The sequence below is a fragment of the Gopherus evgoodei genome, chromosome 2 (genome assembly GCF_007399415.2).
Source record: "Gopherus evgoodei ecotype Sinaloan lineage chromosome 2, rGopEvg1_v1.p, whole genome shotgun sequence".
NCBI lineage: Eukaryota > Metazoa > Chordata > Testudines > Testudinidae > Gopherus > Gopherus evgoodei.
The window spans coordinates 40,020,315-40,038,012 of NC_044323.1; the positions used below are offsets into that span (position 1 = coordinate 40,020,315).

A 17,698-nucleotide genomic window follows, 5' to 3' on the forward strand; every position below is an offset into this window, starting at 1 on the left:
TGTGATTTATTTTAAGTTATTTCATCTACAGTATGAGTAAATAAATCATGGGTAGCCAGTTTTGACCTACTGAATTTAATGTAGCAAGGAGTCCAGTGGCACCTTAAAGACTAACAGATTAATTTGGGCATTAGCTTGAAGAAGTGGTTTTTTTACCCATGAAAGCTTATGCCCAAATTAATCTGTTAGTCTTTAAGATGCCACCAGACTCCTTGTTGTTTTTGTGGATACAGACTAACACAGCTACCCCCGATACTTGAATTTAATGTAGGTAATTACATGACCAACCCTTTTTAACATGGTCCTTTTCTGGTGTGGATGTATATGTGTGTATGTATGTGTATGTACGTATGTGTATATATATAAAATGTCAAGAAATAAAAGTATTCATTCCAATGCTATTTTTTATATATATATATTTCATTCATGTTAAATACTTTGGATGAGATGTACCCGTTGCGTACATATTTATACGCACACCCACTACACACCTCTGTCTCATTTAGAAACATCTGTCAGCGATAGTGTTGACCAAATATGAATTGACTAAACAAAATCCTTTTTGCTAATTTGTGAACTTTAGAGTTGAGTTTTACCTTAATAGCCTTTTTAAATATAGGAGATTCATAAGCAAATATTGAAATATTAATTCCCTAAGCAACAGAGGCGATCCTACAGCTGCCAGTACGACAATGCTTAGGTATGTACTTCTGCGAATTGAAAGTGTCTTCCAAATGCGTACAAGCTGGATATTTGAGTTACATTTCTTGCCCTCCAAACAGCAGCCTTTTTCTCCCATGTCTTTCACAGAAGCACCATTTTAACAAATATTACTTCTGATAGTCATTTTCCTGCATAAGGCATGATGATTGGCTGACACTAACAAGGGATGTCCTACCAGATCATACCAATTGCTAAATGCATGCTATATCTCACTAAATGTAGATGTACAGAAATCATAGCCCCTGGAATAGATAACTTATAAAACAAGTGCTGACAAACTATGCTATAGTATTGTATATCCTACTGTTAGAATTAGTTTCCAACTTCCTCCTATCCATTATCCCCAGAGGTTACTAACTTTCTGCTAAGCTTATTGAGAGCAGCCATATAAATATGAATGGATATGGGAAAATATTACAACAGACAACACTATAATGAAGATAAAAAAAGCTCCTATTGAAATGTTGGAGCTCTGCCATGAAATGTGTTTGTCTCATTAAACTACATCTGTTTTCAGGATGTAGGCTGATATGACAGGATAAAAAAAAAACTACAGTATTCCTCTGCCAATGCTGTCAGTGGCAAATCTGAACATACAAACATAATTTCATTTGTTTGTTTCCCCAGAGACAGACTTTTAAAAACGTATAAAAAGTGACCTAAGAGATTTTTAAGGTATAAATGTATTCCAATATTAAGTTCCTCCAGCTCAAGACCTGCCAAGACTAGAAGCAAGTGCTGAGATTTCTTTCGTATTTCTTTAGTCCTAGGCCTAAGTGGTCTGCCATATATAAGCCATGTGCAGCTTTCAGGACAGCTGGAAAGATGATTTGTATTGTATATTTATTTCTCTTCTTTCACCTTTAGCTCCCTCACCAATGGTGAGACATTTTGCAAAATGAAAAGGAGGTTTGGATAGCCTCTGTTTGTCAGAGGGTGGAGACAGATGTCAGGAGAGAGATCACTTGATCGTTACCTGTTAGGTAATGTCCCTCTGGGACACCTGGCTTTGGTCACTGTCGGTAGACAGAATACCAGGCTGGTGGACCTTTGGTCTGACCCAGTATGGCCATTCTTATGTAGGTTTTGCTATTGAAAACTATTTTTGCCTTGATAAATAGGTGAACCTGCAGTGGGTGGTAAGTAAAGTCTTTCACACCATCACAGATCTGGCAAAAAAAAAATTTGCTGGTGTCATATAGCTGTACCCTGCATGACTCTCTCTTATCAAGCAGCAGAGTCCTGTGGCACCTTAAAAACTATCAGATGTATTGCATGAGTCTGACGAAGTGGGTATTCACCCACAAAAGCTTATGCTCTGATATATCTGTTAGTCTTTAAGGTGCCACAGGACTCTTTGTTGCTTTTTACAGATCCAGACTAACACGGCAACCCCTCTGATACTATCTCTTACCAGACTCTTTTATCTAAGCTCCATCTATTTGCTTATCATATTTGTCACTGCAGAAGCTGTACCTCATTTTTCTGGGAGTAGTGCTAACAGGTAGCTCTTATCAAAGCAGCCTGACAATAGTTCTCTGCAATGGTTTGTCTTAATGCACTGAATAATCCCTTTTCTTGCATATATAAATGAACAGGGCACACCGAACAAAGAATTTATAATACATTCATGCAATATATCTGGCCCACATAAGACCAAGGTCTGGGATCCAAATGTTTTTCCAGAAAGTCTGGCTCTTTTATTAACAGGATTTCTCCTTAATATATTTTCTTAGTGAAGTTTATAAATCAGTGCAATTTCTTAAGTTATACAGCCTCTGCCCAGTCAAAGCGGAAAAATTCCCGGGTCTTAAACAAATGTCTTTATTTTTTCCATTCTCCTGGAAGCCACAGTCACACATGTTCATGGGTCTTATGGAACAGGTAGGCGTATTCTTCTGAAGCCCAAATCCATGGGAGACCTACAGAGTAGAAGACTCAGAGTTCTTCATAGCAACACAAGGAGTTAACCTTTGAGAAAAGTCATTGTATGGCCTCTCTTGCCCATTTATTATGAAACTAATGAAAACAACTTCATAGCACATGTAAACACTGACTAGATTCCCCCAAAAGTAACTCTAAAAACCTTTGAGCCAACAAAAGTTACTTCATATAATATTACCCCCAATTCCCACACTCTTGGACAGAAAAATGGATAAAAAGAAAAACGGCTTACATGAGACAGATATAACTGGATTACTTTACCTGTCCTTTCATGACAACACAATCTTCTTGCATGTTGTTCGCATGGGTTGGTTCGCCACGTAGCCACTTGGTGTATGTTACAGGAGTCCCATCACTCCATTCAAAATACATCTGAACCTTATTGTCATTCAGTCCAATCCAAAGCTCATCCGTTGGCTCTAAAAATCAAATTAGGAAAGTAGCTAATAATCATTCTACACAGTATGAACTTTCAGTTCCATTGTAGAGTGAAGAATTTATGCTCAGGAAGTTTAAGAAACAGCTTCTGGAAGCAAGTCTCTGCTTCATAAAACATGCTGACTCTTCTTCAAATGTCTAATTTTGTTATCAGGATGGGTCATCCCCCAACGTGGAGAGATAACCTGACTACAAATAGCTGGGTCTCAGATTTCCTCCAAAGTACTAATTTATCTAAACTAGATTATTACTTAGTCTCTAAGGTGCCACAAGTACTCCTGTTCTTTTTGTAGATATAGACTAACACAGTTGCTACTCTGAAACCTAGAATTATTTTTAGCTCAGCTTTCCATGTTCAGATTTCTTGTAAATTGCTCCAACCTAAATTGCCTTCCATGAATGTCTAAAAATGGCACTTTTTAAAAAAAAAAAGTATGTACTTTCCTTATGTTGCTACTCTTCAGTACAAACAATGAGCAAAGCAGAATTGTCCTCATTCTTACTGTTTAAAACAAATATGCATTGTCTTGTAAAGTTGACAATCAAAATACTTGTCACTTTCCCCAACATACTGCAGGTCATTCCTGTTCTTGAGAATACTTTATTCCTACTCCAACTAAAATGTGCAGTAGGAGCTATTTGGATTTCTCCTTCTTCACATCCCTTCACACCAAGCAAAACTATTTGTCTTCATTTGTCAAGTCATTCACATCTTATCCAGATCCTATCATCTCTTGTGTAGCATAGATCCACTGACCCCATCTTCACTCCAACAATCATGCCAGTCTATCACCTATCAGTCCATTTTTCCCACAAACACCTTAATACGTTTCCCCATGCTCCCCTTTATGTGTGGGGAACAGCTGTAAAAATCCACAAAGCCACCACGTTATTCTCCTCCAGATCTCTCCTATAACTCAACTCAGCCATGATGCCTACAAAATACATGACAATGGCTAGGTGTCTGATATGCTGTGTGACCACTGCTTAGTACACTAATCATGCATTTCTCACTGTTACCTTGTGCTCCCCCTGTCTGTTGTATCCACTTGTTGTGACCTGTCATATACACAGACTGCGCTTTATGACTCTCATGGAGACAAAAACAAAACAACAACAAAAACCCCACACACTTCCATGAGAGTCGTAAGCCTTAAAGCACAGAGGCTCCAGCACTGTATTGGCAGTGTAAACACATTACAGTGCAGAAAGCAATCAATTGGTCTCCAGAAGTGTCCCATAATCCCTCAAGTGGCCTTTGCTCATTGTTTTGAACTTGGTTGCCCTGGAGAAATGCGCCCCTCCCCTTTCAAAGCTGTTTCTGACAGCCCTTGCATGCTGTGCTGATCTGCTCTGGGACACAAAACAAACCATTAATGTGGAATGCTCATACTCCTGCTGTTGAACACAGAGGCAGAGAGAGAGAGAGAGAGAGAGAGAGAGTGTGTGTGTGTGTGTGTGTGTGTGTGTGTGTGTGTGTGTGTGTGTGTGTGTGAGAGAGAGAGAGAGAGAGATTGCTGTGCAGAGAGCCAGGGACGGAGGCGGGGGGCTGATGTTTGAGTTTCTCCCTTCCCCTGCCTCAGGACTGGTTGCTTCCTGCAGCTGTCTGAACTTACAAAACTGTATGCTGACACACACTCTGTCCCATAAAACATACCATCTCCCCATACACTCCCTGTCATGCACTCTGCCCTCCTCCCTCCACTTTGCAGCTGGCGATCTAGTAAGATGCCCATGGAACAATGAGATTGGGAAAGCTGCATAATGTGATGATGTGCCTGCCCCATGAGGCATTGCAAACCCTTCCCAAAGCACCCCGAGGCCTTTTGCACAGTGAGATAGCTACCGCAATGCACTGCTCTCTTTGCGACTGCAAGAGCTGCTCACGTGGATGCGCTCCACCGTCACAAGGAGCACAATGGGTACATGCAATAGGGGTTTAATTCCAGCGCTTTAATAAAAGTGGCATAACTTGTTGTGCAGAAACTTGCCAGTGTAGATATACCCCTAGTGATATTACTGACAAAAGAAAAAGCTATTAAGGTAGTAACAGAGGGCAGCATTGATTTTTGATCTCAAGCTAAAATTTACCAATGGAACAGTTTTCTGTTGGAAAATGTTGATTTAACTAAAGCTAAATGTTTGTCAGGAATATATCAATTTTGTCCCCGTCAAAGATGAAATTGAGCCTCTTTTCTATCTTCCTTTAGATCTAAAGGCAAGTCAGACTTCCTTGAGAAGATCTAATCACCCAGCGGGAGTCAACGTGCGCACGCGCACACACGCTTAAAAGGAAGATTAAACGCCTTTTACATTTCAGAAGAACATCTGCCAGGAGTGAGAGGAGAAAAATCAAACATCTGTTCATGAATCAAAACCAAATGATTCTGTTTAGATTTCCATAGTAGTTGCCTAAACTACTGCCTATTGTGATGGGTGCATTTGAAGTGCCATGCGTAGACAGATCGATAAAATATCCCTATGTTACAAATGAGAAAATGGAGGCAGACAGAGATTAAATAACTTTCCCCAAGATGCACAGTGAACACGTGGCAGATCTGGTAGCAGACCCCAGATCTTCTGACTTCCTGTCCACATTAATCAACAGACATTGCTTCCTCTCACCTACTTCCACATGTTGATAGTAAAGATCTCACTCTCTGAAAAGATGGAAGCTATTTGCATCAGCTCTGGGTGGAAGGAAGAGACCAGCAAGGGACCGGGGAATAAGAAGTTGAGTCTGATGTAATTAACAACTGCACACTGCAAACAATTTATCACAGCTTCTAAACTAAAATTTTGTTATCTATAAATAATTATACTTTTATATTTTGCACCCATTTTTGTACAGGATAAATTTCTGAAACACATTCTCTTCCTTTTAACAACAGGTAAAAGAAAAATTTTGGGACAAAAATTCTGCTCTCACTAACACCAGCCTAAATTTGGAATACCCCTACTGACTTCACAGTTTTCCTGAATTACACCTTGCAAGTAAATGAGAGCAGAATCTGAACGTTTTTCCATACATGTCCCTCAGCTGGGACCTTACCACCCCCTCCCCAACCCCAGGAGAGTTAAGGTGGCTATACAGATAGGGGACTGACTCCCTGCTGTGGCAGTCATCGGAGCCCCGAACACCACCCTGCCTTTTGCTCTTTTAACCAATACCTCCACTTTAAGTCCTTTACCAAACCATTTATCTGGTCATTGCATGAGCAGTGAATCACTCCTCCATTTGAGGAGGCTGGGTGCACCCAGACCATGGCCCTGCCTCAAGGCCCATCGCCGCTCAGCCTCCTTCCCCCAAAGTCCCACCCACACTCCACCATGGCCCTGCTTAGCCCCCTCCCTGCAAGGGCCCCCAGCCCGCTGTTCGTGCCTCTTCACCGCCTCCCAGAGGCCCCCATGCAAGCAGAGCAGGGATGGGAAGAGGCAGGAGGAGGACAGGGCCTTGGGGCAGAGCATGGGGGGGCATCAGCCGGGGTTCCCTTTTGGCAGTGGCACACTCCAAAGGCGGTAGGCCAGCTGTTTGGGGAGGTTTAGCCTCCCGTGGCCTCTTATGCCAATCACCCAGGGGTCACTGTATCCCTTCCCTATTGATTACCTGTGCTGGACACCTGCCCCACACTTACAGAATAAGTCGCAATTCTCGTCCCTGTTCACCATAACAAAGCCCTCCCTGAACCCATTGTGGGGAAGGTGAACAACGCCTCACTCCACCTACACCAAACTGGAGGTGAGGGAAAAATTCCTTCCCAGCTGCCCTAGAAAGGATGTTATGCACGGGCGCCCACAGCAGGGCCCGACCAAACCTGGTATTTTGCAACCTACAAAGGGAGTAATGTTGGGTGCTGCTCTGCTTTGTGCCACGAAAAGGGTCTTCTTCCATTGAGCTAGTCCCTTTTCAACTCCCCAGTCCTTCAAGTTGCTGGGGGATGAGTCAGCGTCGCCACGCTGACCTCTCTCCTTTTGAAGCAGCTTCTGAGCCTCTTTCCCACCCCTGCTCATAAAACACTATTCCCTCTCCCTCAGTAAGCAGGACAACGTCCTCCCGAGCCTGCATAAGGTGCAGTGCCATCATTCTTTGGCAACACGCCACCAGACACATGGAAAGTTCCACCTTTCTGAAAGATTCTACTGGTTTTGTTAGATTCCTCCCTTTTAAAGATAAGGAATCTCTCTGGTACAAGTTGATTCTTTCAAGCCTTTGGAACTTCTGAAGTGCACCCAGTGTACTTGGGAAATTACTAGAAGATTGTTCATTTTTCAATATACATATTTATTGGGCCCTGTAGAAATACTCACTGTACCCAAGCTGCGAGACAATAAAGCTGTACTCTTCAACATTATGGATACTGGCCAGATCACCATCCTCCTTTCTACATGAAGTTAAGGCATCTTTCCATATTTTGGTGTCTCTTTGAATTATGTAACAATGACCTGCATATGTCATCCATTGAGCAGGGCATTTAATAGGCACATTAGTCTCTGAAGGAAAAATGACAATGAAAGATTTCAGGCCAGTACAAAAAAAGGAAAAGAAAATTACATAAACAACCACCACCTTTCTTTTTGTCCTTTATGAAGAGCAGCAGGTCTGTCTGATATTGCATGCTGAATACACCATAGAAAAATAAAGCACATTCAAGTAAGACTAAAAGCATTTAGCATGTGAAGATAAATAAAAAAATACTTCAAAAAAAGGTTAAAAGATTGCTAAGGTAGCAAAGACAAACACTGAAAAGTTAGGGAATGACAGAATTAAGGTGCCTGTGCCACCTTAATTCAGCTCCCTTGTGCCTATGCATTATAATACAAACTTTAATAATCTGACCCCTCAGTCTTCTTCCTCTACCATTTCTGATCCCTCTGCATTCAGATCAGAATTCCTCCTTCACCTCCATATCTGTACACCAGCAGGGGGAGCACTGTCAGCACAGGGCAGACAGTCTCCCTTCCCTGAGCCTGTGTCCAGCGCCACAGTAGCCCCAGGTAGCCAGGAAGGGGAATAGTTATCAAAGTCCTGCTCAGCCCCTGCTATCTCAGGATGGTGCATGCCCAGTTACTTTGTGAGGACTGCTCATGCTCAGTCCGGTCAGCATACAGAAGCTGTGTCAGGAGGGATCAGGTGCAGTGCAGATGGAGAAAGTCTTCCAAGAGTTTAGCTGCTGAAGTTTCTACTAAGCAGGTGTGAACTGAATTATTCTGGTGGCTTATAATTTGGCCAAATTTGAGTGAATTTTCACTGGAGTGGCAAAAGGTACATCTTGTGACATTGAGGTAAACAGCTTGCCAAATGTCAAGCCTCCAAAGAATGGAGATGCTAGCACTTCTCAATTAAAGGGTTGGAAGACTAGTATTAACGTGTTCAAACCACCACATTTCCTCCTAACCTCATTCTGAGAAGTGGATGGACATTTTACCAGAACCTTCCCAAAAGAAGTCAGCCTGAGGCAGACACCGGGTACGGAAAATTTCCATACAAAGGGTTAAAGTCTGGCAAAGTATAAACAACTGAAAACAGAGTATTATAATGGAAAGTGTTGGGAAACCATAATAGTTGGGAAAAGGCCCCTTACGATTTAAACATATAGACACTGTAAAGTTTTTCAAATATTAAAAATAAAATGTTCATATTGTGAAGCTAGTGGATATCATATCACAGAAATTCCTGAGAGAAGTAACATACTGAAGGCACTACCTCAACCTCTGAGAAGTACTTATATTACAAAGCCCTAATCCTGCAAAAAGCATGTATATAACTTCACTCCCACACATAAGCATTTAATAGACTAGCTCCATACGTCCGAAGAGAGACAGGAGAGTTGGCTCTCTTGCATTAGGAAAGAAAACAACAACAGTAGTTGTTTTAGGAGTGTTTTCTAAAGAAGTCCTTCCTCCTTCTTGATTAAAGAAAATTAGACCTATAAAAATGTTTTTATTTCTAAGTTCATTACATGAGGCTGCACTAGGGTACTGCCAGCAATCACCTTGTTGTTTTATAAACCCCATAATACAATTCAGCCTTAGTGGGTTACTCCATCAAAGGTTAGCATACATAGAATATAGCTGCATAGAAAGCCAGATAGCATACTTCTTGCACAGAAATTATAAGCTACATATTGGCTTAATAAGCAACATTACATGGACTAGAACAAGAGCAGAAGTCCTGTAGCACAAAATTATGTGCACCAAAAATTTCAAGTGTTTCATAATTAAGATCATTGGGGTAGAGAAGAGGATGCATTTGGGTAGATGGATTTAGTACATACCCTGAACATATCTAAATAGACATCCAAAACTCTGTCAGGTTGCAATTGCACATCCAATTTGAGATATAGAATGATGCTGATTGCGTGCAGTTGCTCGTGCAATACACACACTTTTACAGGACAACTGCTCAATGTAGCATGCACCTTTGGCATATGCCATTAAAAATCTGTCAGGACATGTTTGTAGGAGTAAGGGTCTGGCTTTGAAAAATCTAGCCCTGTATGCATGTCCAATACAATTTTTGGATTCTTCTGTGAACTGTTTGTGTGCTGGTGCTAATGGCTGCCACCAGGTGAGTTTTGGAACTAAAGACAACCACAGACCTCATTATAGCCAATGAGTGTGCCAAGCAGTCTTTCAGGCTGTGTAGCTGGTGCAATCAAGGCCCTTTATACAGTACGGCTGGGGGGACATGGGGTCACCATTCAAGACACTAGACTGCAAGGCAGGCCACAGCTAAGCCATAAGGATTGAGAGGTTTCTTTGGCTGCAACATAAGGGCTAGGATATTGGTTGCAGGTTGTGTATTGGAGGCAGAAAGCCAGAAGAAGCAGCTATGAGTGCAAACCTGAGAAGAAGAAGAAGGGCAGCTTCTTGGGCACACAGAGTTTGCTGCAGTAGCAGACTAGGGGATTTCTGAGCCAGGAAACTGCCTGTTGCTGTTTGTTTCTACTCTGTTCAGGGAAACAGAACTTTGTGCACATTCTTTGTAAATGAAGAAGATTATACCAAGAATGCACCTGAATCATATAATCTATTTCTCACCCTAACTGAAACAACTCTGGGAGTTCCTGAACTTCAGCTATCTCCTCAGGCCAAAAGGAGCAACAATACCTAAGACAATCAAATTTTGGGCAAGCAAATCCAGGCACTATGTAGAAGTCCTCATCCCAGAAGAGACACACTACATTTCAACTATTAGAGATGAAAAAGCAAGAGTAGAGAGAACAAAGCTTAACTGCTTAAGATCTTGTCATGCAGGTTAACACAGATGACAAATTATGAAGATGGAATTAATAATCTCCTGCTGATCCATGTATTAGTGGCAGGAAGAAAACTCTCATCTCAAATGCTTTGAAGCCCTCAGACTTTGCCATGGCATTTTTTTAAATTAGATTGCTGTGGTCCTCTAAGGGAAAAATAGATTTTTGCAGTATTAGACCAGCATATTCCTTGAGTTCATGAAAATCCTCTTCCTCTACAAAAGTAAAGTGCTACACCAGGGCCAGCACTTCCATTAGGCAACCCTAGGAGGTTGCCTAGGATGCCAGGATTTGGGGGGCTTCATTCTGTGCGCTCCCCACGGGGAGCATGGAAGCTTCCAGTTCTGCTCCCGTCGTGCTGCAGAAGAAGAACCTTCTGCCGACATGCCGCGGAAAACAGCGGCAGGCAATTGAGCAGCTCAATGACTGCTGCTGTCGCCTGTGGCATTTTGGCGAAGGGTCCTTCTTCGGCAGCGCGATGGAGTGGAACCGGAAGCTCCTGTGCGCCCCGTGGGGAGTGCACAAAATGACTCCCCCCGAATTCTGCCTAGGGCGTCAGAAACCCTGGCATCGCTCCTGGACTACACAGGTACTACAAATAGTGTGGGCAGTTTGCAGTACAACCATCTGGATTGCATTTAGTTATAGACTGTCATGTAATGAACACTGCTCTCCCATAACTTGTGTACACAGCCTGGCTAGATGCAACCCATAATTTCTAGGGTTGACTTTAATCAACATCAGCTTAAGTGCACTGTCGTATTGGGACCTAGGCCTCTTTTTTCCTTCCTTCTTGGGGACCAGGTCCTGGAAGGCACCAAGTGCCACCACCTACCCTTCACATCAAAGGGAGTTGAGGAGACACAGCACTTTACGAGATCACATCCTGCTTCCGTCCATGACTCTTACTCCCAATGGACATTTAGTAAATTGCTTTTCTGTGTGCATCTCTGCCAATACCATATTGCTACTGTCATCTCATTTACTTACTCTCTCCCCTGGTCCCATGTGCCACCCCTGTGCACCTCCCCCGCCCCACCTGCCGCCCCTATGCATCTCCCCTGGAGCATCCCCCAGCCCTGTCTGCCACCCCATGTGCCTGCACCGAGCATCCCTGCCTACCCTGGGCAGAAGGCGGCTGCCCCCTGCAGATCCGCACTGTGCTCCCTTGCCAGCTGCCACCAACTACAGGCTGAGACGGCTGCTGTGCCTTTGGAGGAGAGGAGGGCGCATGGCAGCCCTTTCCTTTCCCCACCCCATCCCGGCAGGTGACTCCGAGACTGGGGGAGGCTTATCCTGGCTGGACCTCCTGAGCCGCAGTCTGGGCGGGTTGAGTGAGTGTCATGCGAGAGGGGCCATGGAGGAGTCCTCCCCTCCCTCAGAGCTCGCTGCTGCCAGCGGGGAGAGGGCTGGGGTGAGTCCTCCTCTCTGGACCCCAGCCCTGGGGGTAGCCTACTTTCTGCACCCCAAACTCCTCATTCCCAGCCCAGCCCCATGTCCTGCACCCCATCCTGCTCTCCAACCTTGTCCCAGCCCAGAGCCCGCACCCAGCACCCAAACTCCCTCCCAAAGCCCGCACCCCTCCTGCACCCAAACTCTCCCAGATCCTGCACCCCAACTCCCTGCCCAGCCCAGAGCCTGCACCCAGCACCCAAACTACATCCCAGAGCCTGCACCCAAACTTCTTACCAGAGCCTGCACCCCAAACCCCCTCCCTCACCCAAACTCCCTCCCAAAGCCTTAGGCAGGTGTGGGGGGCAGGCAGGAGCTGGACCCATTCTGGGCACCACCAAAAATTCTACAAACCTTCTACCTCGTGTATGCAGGCATATTGTTTTGTATATGTAGATTGCAGCACTGGAACCATTAAAGGTTTGGAAATTCAGGCAGACCATTTTGGTCAAAGAGTAGTAAAGATATAGACTAGGTTATCAGTAAAGGTCACTGAAAATAAAACCATATAGATTTAAGGAGACATTTGGGCATTTTTCTGGAAAGAGAGGGGAATGCTGGCAGCGGGGGGGGGGCAGAAACAGTGACAAAGTATGGAGATGGAGGGAATAGCTTTCAAGCTAAGTGGTATTTTCCTGCCCAGTGCTGCTTTGTGTTTCCACTACATACATTCTACTGGTCCTAGATCTATATAGATGTTTCTTCCTAAGAAACAAAATACTTCTTAAAATACTCTTTCTAAAAAATTCCATTGCCACCCAATAACAAAATGCCTTGGCAAGTTCGGGCTGGTCTACATTGGGAACCTACATGGACATAGCCAAATCTCAAAGGGGTTTGAAAAATCTATACCCTTGAGAGACATAGCTGAGCCGAACTAAACCCCGGTGTACAGCATCTACCTAGCTACCGCCTCTTGGGGAGGTGGATTAACTACAGTGATGGTAGAACCCCTCCCATTGGCATAGATAGGTCTTTGCTGAAGCACTACAGAGGTGCAGCTGCAGCTGTCGCTGTAGCATTTTAAGTGTATTTAGTTTTATATTACAAGGCATCAAATGTGATAACAAATAGCAACATTCTCTTCAGCAAATGAAAATTTGATGTTTTAGATGATTCCATTGTCCTTTTTCAAAACAAAGACTTTAACCTGTTTCATGTACTGACAATGACATCTCTGGGCCACATCATTCCCCCAAGAACTGTGCACAGAGGGGCCCTTCTGTTTGCTCATGGAAAGGGGAATTCGGCCACTTTCTGCTAGTCCAGGGATTTAGGCCAAGGGAGAAGGCAGACTGTGTGGGGAGTGAGTGGGACAGGACTGCCCTAGGGGGTGAGGGGGAGCACTGGAATCTCACTCATTCTGAGGAGGGATCTTCCTTTACACTGTCAGCTGCAGAGTCCTGAGGCTATTCTTACTCTTTCCTCATCTAATTCCATAGGATTTAAAATAATTGCCATGACTGATTTCTTTTATTGACCAACTTACCTGAAGGAATAATGAAAGACTCTAAAGTGGCATTTCCCTTTTTACAAATGTAGCCAAGTTTCCGATCACATTCATGGTTTTCCCATTTAGCAACTTTTCCAGGATTCAAGGCTGCACATATTTTCCCAGGCTCTGGGGAAGGACTTCCTTTGATGAGAAATAGATGCAAAACCAGAGAATTTCATATAAGCACATCACTATCTAAAGAAAACATTTGTGTGCCCTTACTCTGTAATTCGTCATTTAATTCCAATACTGTTTTACCAACTTTAATCAGCAGGGGTCCAGTTTAAAAAATGCAGCATAATTTCCCCATCATTCCTGCAACTTTTTCTCTTGTCTGCTTTGATCGGTGATGAAATAGATAACAATGCAGACATTTAGATAATCGTTAGAATTCAGAGTAAAGAGTTCAATGAGATGAATGGGGCTGTTCATGCTTCTCAGAGCTATTCTTTCAGGGTGTCTGCACACTCCAATTTTGAAGATTTTCTTCACAACTGCAAGGGTTAGGCTCTTGGTTTTTCCTTTTCAAAAGAAGAATGCACAGACTCTGGTGCACAAGAGGCAGTCTACCAGGCCCAGGGAAAGGACCAGTTCAATGAGATGCAGTGGACTGGCCAAGTCCAGGGTTTGACTATCACTTTAAAGACTGGAAGGTAATTAATTAGCTGACTGCAAAAACTGATGACAATCTGAAAAGTTGCTTGCCAACTTGTCCAAACAAATGACAATAACAGGATATTTGTGCTAGAAGCTGACAAGGAACTTCCAGGAAGGAGGGTGGGGGAAACCCTATAAGAGAAAAGTAGTAAACTGTATAATGATTAAATCACTACAGTAAATTAGAAGAGTTTTCCTGAATCCACTTTAATATTTAGTGTAATAGTTTTATTACACTAATCCTGTTTTTCTCTTCAGCCTTTGAACACAAAAGATATATGATCTATACAAGTATGTATGAATATAGTTCATATATCACAGCAAAGCAATACTTTTTAATGTGTAAGAATGCTCAACTGAAATTGTTTTATGTTATTGCTGCTATTTTATTATTACAGTCAATACTTTATTAGTAATATTTTCATTTATATGATGCACTTTTCTCTCGGATGTGGGTGTCATTATTAAAAATCAAAAGTAAAAAAAATTAGCCAGTTGATTTAATAAATGAGAAAATTCAACTGAAACTGGTTCTTAGCCTGCACATTCCTGTGAATGGCACAGGCTAGCTCTATATGGTGGCATCTGACCACTTAAGTCTGAGTTTATTTATTTATTACCAGGCTGCTACTGATCCTACAAACACATATAGTGGATGTAAGTCTTACAACCATGAGCAGTCCCCTTCTTTGGTACAACTCCACGTCAAGCAATGAAAATCTTCCACCAGTCTGTGTGAGGCTGGTATGTAGATTGTTTCTGTGGTGCACTCAGGCCTGGTCCACACTACAGCATTAAATCGATTTAAACAGCATTAAATTGATTTAACGCTGTACCCGTCCACACTACAAGGCACTTTAAATCAATTTTAAGGGCTCTTAAAATCTATTTCTGTACTCCTCCCCAACGAGAGGAGTAACCCTAAAATCGATATTACTATATCGATTTAGGGTTACTGTGGACAGAAATCGAAGTTATTGGTCTCATTCTTTTACTGAGCTACCCAGAGTGCACCGCTCCGGAAATCGATGGTAGCCTAGGACCATGGACGCACACCACCGAATTAATGTGCCCTAGTGTGGACACGTAAAATCGATTTTATAAAACCAGTTTTATAAAACCGGTTTTAATAATTTCGATTTTATGCTGTAGTGTAGACATGGCCTCAGTATAGTGCACCCTGTGTAGCCCCTGTACTGGATGTAACTAGCAGATTCTTGCACTGGTTGTCTGTCCGAAGGGTGATCTTCACTCTTTGGTAATATTTACTCCATTCTCCACTGTTGTACATATCTGACCTCCTGCATAACAAATACTGTAGAATTTCACCCACTGAACTTAAAATTTTTGTGCTGCTTAAAATAAAGTGCTTCATGTCCTATTGATTTGTGTATTTAACTGCCCTGGAACATATTAATGTTTAAAAAAGAAAGTCCTATTTTCATGCAAATGTCCCAAATATTTAACAAAGGACAAATGTACAAGTAACAACATTTCTAACAAGAATACAGTTCAAAGTTTTCTGTGAAGCACCAGCAGTTCGCTAGTTATATCTAAGGTGAGAAATAGGATATGACATATGGGGAATTTAGATGCCATGTGAACAAAACATAAATACCATTGTTCTGGGTTTAGACTCTATGATTTCTATTTTTTATTTTTGAATTAAGCACAAAATTCTGTTCTTGATAAACACGAGATGAGTTCTGTTGTATGTTCACGTTCAGCTCCTTTGAACACAAGTTAAACAAAGTTCCATGCACATCAGAAGAGTAGAACACTGGAGCTGAAATCCATTACACTGAGCTAAGAGCACAATTTTGCCCCTAAAATTGATTACCAGACTGATTTATACTTACCTGGAACCCAGTTTAAGTATCTGAATGGGCTACCACCACTCCATTGCCATCCACTGTTGAAATTCAAACTGTTAAGACCAAACCAGAGTGAAGAACTCATAGTTCTAGTTAATCCTAGATAACCAAGAGAAAGACAGAAAAGGTCACCATTGGGGTGCAAAGCAACAACAGATGCTATTCCGGTTTACGGAGTAGTGGCTGCAGAGGGGTTCTGTTGCAGCTTCAAGCCAGCCTGTCACTTGAGGACTCGAATACCATCCACTCTCATTCATCGCTTAGCACCCTGCACAAAGCATGACTACTCCGAATTTGTAAGGATCAAGTGAGCCTGATTTCAATTTATCTGGCAGTATGGTAAGTCTGAGCAGTGAAGGCACTTACAGTTCATTCTAGCATTAAAGGTATTACTGGTTCCAGTATTCCCAATTTTAAGTACAAAGAATTTTGCTAGACTGAGTAATGCATCTAAAACTGAACGAGCTTTTTAAGTGTGCCTATATAAACACATGCACACAAAGATAAGACTAACCACTATACTCTTGACACTATAAAATGCAAAATTTATGTTAATACTCCATTAAGGTTGCACGGTTTAAATCACAATAGGTCAGAAATGCAAAAGTTAATATTCCACCAGCAAATATTAACTCATCCACTTGCACAACCTGCATCGTTTTTGGTATTTCATGGCAAACAATAATAAATTACTGTACATATTTAAAGAGCTTAAAATGTACAAGATATTGTAGCATGCAAAAACACTATTCATATTTTATCAAGAGACATTAAAAATAATCCCTGTCTCTTTTTCTTCTAGTTAGACTTGCAACTTCTTCTTTTTCACTTGCTTTCAGTTCTGCAACCATGTTCCTGCTACTGATCAAGTCAATATCACCATAATCAATTTCCAGATTATGATCACAATTCTGGAAACAGTTATACACATAAGTAACTTCCTGTATGGGTCATCCCATTGAAGTCAATAGGACTACTCACATGTGTAAGCATTAGCGAGTTTAGAGCCTATTATTCTATACTTAACCTCTTACTTCTCTTTAAGGCTTTGGAAGGTTACTTGACTGACTACTGAATGTCAAATTTTAACATAGGGCTTTATTGATCTCAGAAAAAACGTTACACTGATATGAGTCACTTATTTCTGCTTTGCTAATAGTATAGGATCGTGATGATAGAATATCCAGAACAAAATGCTTTTGATGCTGTCAATCATGAAATTTAAATATGTGCTATATCAGCAGTTCTCAAACTGTGGGTCAGGACCCCAAGTGGGTCATGACCCTATTCTAATGGGGTTGCCAGGGCTGTCATTAGACTTGCTGAGGCCTGGGGCTGAAGCAAATGCCTGAGTCCCAAAGCCTTGGGCTTCGGCCCCCCGACTCGGGGCAGCAGGGCTTGGACAGGCTCAGGCTTTGTTCCCTCCTCCTCATAGACTCATAGGTCAGAAGGGACCAATCTGATCATCTAGTCTGACCTCCTGCACAAGGCAGGCCACAGAACCCCACCCATCCAATTTTATAACAACCCCTAAGCCAGGACAGAGTTATTGAAATCCTCAAAATTGGTTTGAAGACCTCAAGCTGCAGAGAAACCACCAGCAAGTGACCCGTGCCCCACGCTGCAGGGGAAGGCGAAAAACCTCCAGGGCCCCTGCCAATCCGCCCTGGAGGAAAATTCCTTCCCGACCCCAAATATGGCGATCAGCTAAACCCTGAGCATGTGGGCAAGAGTCACCAGCCAGCACCCAAGAAGGAATTCTCTGCAGTAACTCAGTTCCCATTCCATCCAACATCTCCCCGCAGACCATTGAGCAGACCTATCTGGTGGTAATCCAAGATCAATTGCCCAAATTA

General features: G+C 42.5%; 1 protein-coding gene across 1 annotated transcript in view; it reads right to left on the minus strand.

The window, feature by feature from the left end:
- The window catches only part of LOC115645566 (macrophage mannose receptor 1-like), a 90,675-nt gene that overhangs the window by 58,698 nt on the left and 14,279 nt on the right, over positions 1 to 17,698 (minus strand). Inside the window, exons 5-8 of the mRNA XM_030550432.1 lie at positions 15,828 to 15,941; positions 13,306 to 13,452; positions 7,414 to 7,596; positions 2,929 to 3,086 (exon numbers count right to left, since the gene is read on the minus strand). Of these exons, the coding sequence (XP_030406292.1) occupies positions 2,929 to 3,086; positions 7,414 to 7,596; positions 13,306 to 13,452; positions 15,828 to 15,941 (602 nt within the window). The remainder of the gene's footprint in view (positions 1 to 2,928; positions 3,087 to 7,413; positions 7,597 to 13,305; positions 13,453 to 15,827; positions 15,942 to 17,698) is intronic.